The sequence below is a fragment of the Haliotis cracherodii genome, unplaced genomic scaffold, assembly GCF_022045235.1.
Source record: "Haliotis cracherodii isolate W230 unplaced genomic scaffold, xgHalCrac1.p SCAF_15, whole genome shotgun sequence".
Classification (NCBI taxonomy): domain Eukaryota; kingdom Metazoa; phylum Mollusca; class Gastropoda; order Lepetellida; family Haliotidae; genus Haliotis; species Haliotis cracherodii.
The window spans coordinates 29,439,862-29,447,958 of record NW_027266270.1 but is presented as its reverse complement, the minus strand read 5'-3'; the positions used below and the strand labels follow the sequence as shown (position 1 = coordinate 29,447,958).

Sequence of the window (8,097 nt, the reverse complement as noted above, 5' to 3'; positions counted from 1 at the left end):
ACACTGGACCTTGACATTTTAGCAACATTGACTGGAGTCAGCTGTGGACTTCTTTAAAAATGTTAACATTATCTGACGTACCAATCAACAATCAACAAGTCTTCGTTTCAATAGCATCAACATGTGGTTTTGCGTTTCTTGATTTTATGAGTGCATTATATTTCCATTCATATTCTACAACCATTGGCAATAGTAAGATTTAGATTAGAGACCACTAGCACATTCTTTGAAGCATACAAATATATTCCTAGAAATAGTTCCTCAATTTTGACGGTCAATTTATCATGACATTATTTAAGCCATATGGTGATTAGAACTGCACGAAGAACAAACTCGCCAATGCAGAGATGATGAGCGTGGCCATGAAGTAAGAAACCCGACTCCCAGCACCTTCTGAAAGAGACGAAGAACAGGCGCGGTTTTAGCGTCAGTCAACACATTCATTTAATCACTGCCCGTTTGGTCTAAATTCGCTAGTGATGCCATGACCAACGTTTTATGTAAACTGTTTTGAGTTCATGTGCTTTCATAAAATCAGTAATAGGCAGTTTGCTTTTTTTTATGTAACTTGAGTTTAAAAAGAAGCAAGCGACTTACGACATGTGGGTCCACTATAACCTTGATAACAGTAACACTTGTAGGGGAATGCTGATGTGTCACACAGTCCTCCGTTCTTACACTCGCTTCCGTTTGGGGTGCACGGTGGAGCTGGAAAATAGTGTCCATTGATTACATCTGTATATATTTTTTATGCTTAGCATCGTCAACTTCTAAAATGTATTTGTTATTCTTTATTAGTAAAAATAGTATTAAATAGCATTATAGTTTGTATTTAAACATGCTCTAAATAGAAATAACATTTTGGTAAATTAATTTCCAAGACTTAGTGATTTCTGATACGTATTGCTCGTCGGGTGGTTGCAATCTGGAACTGTGTGAATTCATAATATTAAGATACAGTGTTTTGTGTGTGGGTTGTGGGTTATGTTAAACTATAAACATGTTGACATATAGAACTGTCTGCGTTTGTTATATTTAGAAAAGGAGTTGTGTCTGTTATCTTAACAGGATACAAAGTTATGTCTCTTCGTGTTCAAAATACGAGCTTATTGAATGTAGATGAGCTGAGTGTATGTTTCATGTTAACATTGGAGCTATGTTAGTGTGTGTGTTTCCAAACGTATATTGATGAGTGTGTAGAAACATTCCGAGCCTTTATGCCTCTGCTCTCTTTTACTTTGTCTCTCTAATATTCCCTTTCAGTACAAGTGCCTCCATAACTATGGTGCATGTATTTCCGCCATAGCCGAAACAACACTGACAGACAGAGGGATTCATGCATGTGCTACAGCCTCCCTTGGCCCCACATTCGTTCCCTCCTGCTGTGCAGACTGTTGGTGCTGAAGTGGAAGCGGAACCAAATTATACTGAGCGCCAGTCATGTTTGATGTGTTAAAAACAAGTTGGAATATTGCTATGAAAACAACAAATTTCATGAACATTTTGACACTAATAAGGTAATTTTAATTCATCCCAACCAATCTTAAAGTTTGCATTTTAGTCAAAAGATATATACTTTAAGGCAAACGTAACTGTGGTTATGGTATTATTTGTCATGATTGTGTTATCTGAGAAACACATAGAATTGAAGCCCCCATATACTATAAATAAAAGTAACAAAACTCATCTTAAGAAATCCACCCTGCCCCTAATCGACAGGGACACAAATGTGCGGCATGTGGTACTTGATGTTAAGTCCCTTTAATTCATTTTATTAATGCTTTACACTTTCAGTATATACTATTAAAATTTATACCGTGCTAAATTCCAAACATTATGTGTGTACAAAGAAAAAACCGTTCTACGATAGACATAAATATATACAAATATACAGACAAAGCTATTTGAATTTGAATATATACAGTAGTATTTTCGGATCAGAAAGATCTTTAGCTGGCTCTTGAGAGAGTCCGGGGGTGCAGAGAGTGACTCATATCAGAGCAGGTCGGCTTGCTGTGGTTGGAAAACCCAACGTGTAACGGGACATAGAAAGTCCAAAGTGTAACGGGACATAGACTGTCTCCTTTGTCCTAAATGGCTGAAATAACTCAGAAAAACAACACAATTACGCAATTATTCAACATTACGAAATGAGCGTCTGCGAGCCATTGGTATGCTTGAAGCAGGATCGAGTCAACGTAACAATTTAACGTCCACAGAAACACCATTTGGTATTTATGGCAACGTTGGCAACAGACGAATGCAGTAAGAGACCACCCTCGGAATGGCAGGCCACGCGTAACCAATTATCGACAAAACAACTGGATTCGAACAACACACCTACGGATTCGATTCCAGCCAGCAACAGTGACTGCAAGAAGCATCCCTGGCCTTCAACGAATCTCTTCACAAACCGTATGTCGTCGCCTCAGATGTGTAGGGATTGTCGCCATAAGACCCATCAGACGTCCAATTTTGACAGGAAACCACCGTCAAGCATGTCTACAGTGGTGCAGACAGCGTCTACGCTGGGCGGCCTTGCAGTCGGAACAAGTTCTATTCACTGACGAGTCTCGTTTTCATCTCAGCCACAGTGGTGAACGGATTCGAGTGTACCGACGTCGAGGTGAACGTTACGTCGATCATTGTATCATGGATGAAGATCGGTTCGGGGGCGGCAGCGTTATGGTATGGGGTGGGATTACAGCAAGACAGGGGACCCGTTTGATAGTGTTAGAGGGAAATCTCAAATGACAGCGCTACCGCGACGAGATCATCGGCCCTGTTGTTCTACAGTTAATGCGTCGTCATGGCCCAGACATTACCTATCAATATGACAACGCCCGGCCTCATATTGCTCGACTTGTTCAGGATTCTCTTCAACAAAACAACGTGAATGCCGTCCCCTGGCTGGCTCGCTCACCAATCGAGCACATGTGGGATGAGATGGATCGGCGCCTTCGACGTCAACCATGTGTTCCACAGACACTCCAGGAACTTCGAAACATGCTCCAGCAGATATTGACAGATATCCCACAGGACTTTGTACGACGCCTGGTCCATTCCATGAGACGAGGATCTGTTGCTTGCGTCGCAACCAGATGTAGACACACACGCTATTGATTTGTAAATTGACATTTTGGCATGTTCATGTTTTTTTATGAAATCACGCATTTTCTGAAGTCAGGGTGGCAAATTAAACAATTTGAACACTTACATGAGTCTTTTATCTGTTGCAAACCGACATTGTTTCAGATTTGGTAAAAAACATAACTTTGCATTAAATCTTATTCAATGTCACATGAACTTTTGTTGTTCAGTATAGTTTCATGAATATAGCATGTAATCGTATTGGTTAAGAAAAGAATAATCGCAGATGCACAACTTCATCTATACAAGATGGTCGATTTGTATTCTATAATCACAATGCCTTTGTGAACCATTTCAACGCCCCTGTGATATTCAATTATATTTCTCTGCACACATACAACAATTTCCATTTCATCAGATCGTGATAGGATTTATCGTCATCTACCTGTGGTACACGTTGGCCCTGAATATCCGTCCGTGCATGTGCAGTAGTATGGGCTGGATGATGTTGTACAGCTGACATGGGCACCACACTGCGCTCCGCCACAAGTGCAGACTGGGGCTGTAAAGAGTAACAGAATACCGGTACACCCGAGACCGTAGAAAATATGCCCGTTGTGTCAATAGGTGAACACATAGAGAATATCATGGGAGTAACTTTTGAGGCATGAAATATATTAACTCGAGCCCCACAAATTGACATAACTCTCAGACTAGAAAAAAATGTACTAACTTTCATCGGAGATTTGATAGTGAATATATTCAAAAGTTAACGTCACGTCAGCAATATCTCAGCCATATAGCGACGAAAACATGTTACACATTCTATATTATAGGACTCAAGTGAGTGAATCTATTCGTTATACAATTGCATTGTGCACCGTTAATTAACTTACATATGTATTCAATTTAGAAGATCTGACAAACGACTTAATTTTCATTCTTCAGTTATATGACATTGATGCTGCGGAATACCTGTGCATATCAAACCTTTCATAAATTTGACATGATGTAATCTTATTGGATAGGAGAAGTACCATTGTGGCTGCAGGGCTCAATTCCTATTCGATGTACATGAAATGTATTTCACGCCATTCAATCGCCACTGAATCTGTCAATGTACGGGCTACAATTGGTCTTCAGCAACCCATGAGTGGTTCAAGAGGCGACTAAAGGTATCGGGTGGTCAGACTGGCTGACTTGGTTAATGCATGGCATTGTATCCCAACCACTGGATTGTCTGGTCCATCCTCGATTAGTGACAGACCGCCGTCATATAGCTGGAATAATGCTGAGTGTGGCGTTAAACAACAAACAAACAAATCCAACGCCACTGTGATATTCATATCTTACAGCACTCGTAAATTTCATTTGATCCGATCGTTATAGGATTCATCACCATACTACAACAACAAAACAACAACAACAACAACAACAATAACAACAACAACAACACACGTGTCCCTAATCATTCAGAGCGCAGTTTTACTGCAAGTGATGATTATTTTGTGTTCCTATAATTGAGTTATAATGTTTTACACTTTCAGTATATTAATCAAATCAGGGCTTGTTGAATTGATGTGGTAGAAAGACCAATAGTGTAACAGATTTTGACTGTCAACCTTCTTTAAAGCATATCTGACAAAGGGTTTGGTTTTGAATTCCTGAATGATCTGATAATGGCGGTGTTAGCATTTATTAAAGATTTTAATATCGTTTGATAATTACCTCAAGGGGGGAGTTCGGAACTGGGTTTGCTGTGCATATAATTAACTACATAAATATAACAAATTGTAATTCACCTTAATGAATAAGTAAAGAACAATTGCGCTGCACAACTCGATATCTACACGACTGATGGTCAGTATTATTGTAGTACCCACAGAAAAAGTCACAATGCATTTCCACGCCATTCCAATGCCACCGTGATAGTCAACATATTTCACTGCACACATGAAATGACCATTTGCGTTTGATCCGATCGTGACAGGATTCATCGTCACTAACCTGTTGTACACGTTGGCCCTGAATATCCGTCCGTGCATGTGCAGTAGTATGGGCTGGATGATGTTGTACAGCTGACATGGGCACCACACTGCGCTCCGCCACTAGTGAAGACTGGGGCTGTAATGAATAACAGAATAACTGTACACCCGAGACCATAGAAAATTAGCCCGTTGTGTCAATAGGTGAACACATAGAGAATATCATCGGATTTATTTTTGAGGCATGAAATATATTAACTCGAGCCCCACAAATTGACATAACTCTCAGACTAGAAAAAAATGTACTAACTTCTTTCGTCGATATGACAGTGAGTATATTCAAAAGTTAACGTCACGTCAGCAATATCTCAGCCATATAGCGACGAAAAAATTTACACATTCTATATTATAGGACTCAAGTGAGTGAATCTATTCATTATACAATTGCATTGTGCACCGTTAATTAGCTTACATATGTATTCTATTTAGAAAATCTGACAAACGACTTAATTTTCATTCTCCAGTTATATGACAGTGATGCTGCGGAACAGCTGTGCATATTAAACCTTTCATAAATTTGACATGAAGTAATCTTATTGGATAGGAGAAGTCTCATCCTGGCTGCACGGTTCAATTCCTATTCGATGTACATGAAATGTATTTCTCGCCATTCAATCGCCACTGAATCTGTCAATGTACGGGCTACAATTGGTCTTCAGCAACCCATGAGTGGTGTAAGAGGCGACTAAAGGTATCGGGTGGTCAGACTGGCTGACTTGGTTAATGCATGGCATTGTATTCCAACCATTGCATTGTCTGGCCCATCCTCGATTAGTGACAGACCGCCGTCATATAGCTGGAATAATGCTGAGTGTGGCGTTAAACAACAAACAAACAAATCCAACGCCACTGTGATATTCATATCTTACAGCACTCGTAAATTTCATTTGATCCGATCGTTATAGGATTCATCACCATACTACAACAACAAAACAACAACAACAACAACAACAACACACGTGTCCCTAATAATTCAGGGCGTAGTTTTGCTGCAACTGATGGATTATTTTGAGTCCCTATAATTGAGTTATAATGTTTTACACTTTCAGTATATTAATCAAATCAGGGCTTGTTGAATTGATGTGGTAGGAAGACCAATAGTGTAACAGATTCTGGCTGTCAACCTTCTTTAAAGCATATCGGACAAAGGGTTTGGTTTTGAATTCCTGAATGATCTGATAATGGCGGTGTTAGCATTTATTAAAGATTTTAATATCGTTTGATAATTACCACAGGGGGGAGTTAGGAACTGGGTTTGCTGTGCATATAATTAACTACATAAATATAACAAATTGTAATTCACCTTAATGAATAAGTAAAGAACAATTGCGCTGCACAACTCGATATCTACACGACTGATGGTCAGTATTATTGTAGCACCCACAGAAAAAGTCACAATGCATTTCCACGCCATTCCAATGTCACTGTGATAGTCAATATATTTCACTGCACACATGAAATGACCATTTGCGTTTGATCCGATCGTGATAGGATTCTTCGTCACCTACCTGTGGAACACGTTGGTCTGGAATATCCGTCCGTGCATGTGCATAAGTGTGGGCTGTATGATGTTGAACAGCTGCCATGGGCACCACACTCCGTTCCGCCAAATAGTGCAGAACGGGGCTGTAGGAATACACAAAATCTATTTAGTTTTACACTAAACTCAAACAATCTGCAACAGAGATAAAATGTAATGGTGAATATTATATTCAAGCAGTAGTGCAGACTGGTGCTGTATGAAAGGCAAATAGTCAGTTCGTGTAAATAATTATTGAGTAAATAAATGATCGCTAATTATCATAGATTAACTTTCTAGATATATCGTTTAAAATATTTTTATTTTATGCACCCGGGAGAATCTTAAACAACAGAATGCTCAGATATCTTCATCGTATTTGTTTCGGGGAGCTTGACATTCATTCGTGGGCTCATGAGGATGATTCATTGTATTTCCCTTGTTTCTAAGATTTGATAACGCTGCTTGTGTGTTTTGTAACGATCATCATGCTAATCACTTACCGATAGTACAGTCATAACCACTGTAGCCATCCGTGCACGAACACTGAGGTGAACAAGGGGTGGGGCACGTGCCGTGTCCGTTACAGCTACTGGCGTCGACACAGGAGGTAATCGCACTTTCGCATAGGGCTATGTATAACATAATAGCTGGAAATGTTACGACGACACATCATTCTGTTTCACCATCTACATAACGTGGGATTCTTTACATGACAACTTACCATAACCCCCATGCTGCACAACACATTACAACAATGTTGTATTTATACCTTCGCATGTCCTGTTATAATGTTTCTTAAGGCTGTATGTTTTTAGTTAAATATTTGCAACAGAAATATTAAGAGACCATATGGTCGGTATGAGCACCTGGATGTCAGTTTGAATACCAATGCCTTACCTGTTACAGCGAGCACTGGATGAAAACGAGACATTTTAACTTCCACCGCTCTGAACAGAATAACCATGCAGCTATACAAACTCTAAAACAACGTCTTCCCGGCTATGTCAGCGGTTACCGCAAATTGTAGCAACTTACTCTAAGGCAAGTACAACTGACGCTGATTCATATATTCTGTATCCTTGGCGACATGAACTAAAGAAGGCAACACCACTGTCGACATCGGCCGTTTTGTCACATGGTAATTGGCCCGGTCCAATGAGCTCGAAGCGGGTGTTCGGAAACAACGCTATTAAGCGGCCAAACAAGCGACAGGAAAGTTTTATAGAGTTGCTTGTAAAATGAGTCAAGTACTAATGCCATCAATATACACTGCAAACGGGCGCCTAAGCACAACACACTGGACAAAGAAGAAAGGAATGTTGCATATGACATAAATGTTATTGCATGAAAACATATAAGTGGCACTCATGTGTTTTCTGAAGAGCATTTGGTAACATGAAAAGAGACTCAATACGTACATGGTGTTCATAGTAAGCCCAC

General features: G+C 39.8%; 1 protein-coding gene across 1 annotated transcript; it reads right to left on the bottom strand.

Moving 5' to 3' along the window:
• Window positions 1-215: 215 nt before the first annotated feature.
• LOC139462485 (protein jagged-2-like) lies at window positions 216-7,621 on the bottom strand. The gene is made up of 9 exons (XM_071244244.1): window positions 7,555-7,621; window positions 7,158-7,304; window positions 6,856-6,870; window positions 6,644-6,745; window positions 5,098-5,214; window positions 3,536-3,652; window positions 1,283-1,400; window positions 598-710; window positions 216-393 (listed from the first exon to the last, which is right to left on the bottom strand). Exons 1-9 carry the CDS (start codon window positions 7,619-7,621, stop codon window positions 311-313), a joined length of 879 nt encoding a protein of 292 aa, XP_071100345.1. The 3' UTR covers window positions 216-310.
• Window positions 7,622-8,097: the final 476 nt, after the last annotated feature.

Bases quoted from the DNA above. Each gene is read 5' to 3' on its own strand.
- LOC139462485 (XM_071244244.1), bottom strand. From the start codon at position 7,621: ATGGTTATTCTGTTCAGAGCGGTGGAAGTTAAAATGTCTCGTTTTCAT. The intron at 7,305-7,554 runs GTAAGGCATTGG...TAACATTTCCAG, and splicing joins TCCAGTGCTCGCTGTAACAG to CTATTATGTTATACATAGCC. The intron at 5,215-6,643 runs GTAGGTGACGAA...TATTCATTACAG, and splicing joins CAGACCAACGTGTTCCACAG to CCCCAGTCTTCACTAGTGGC.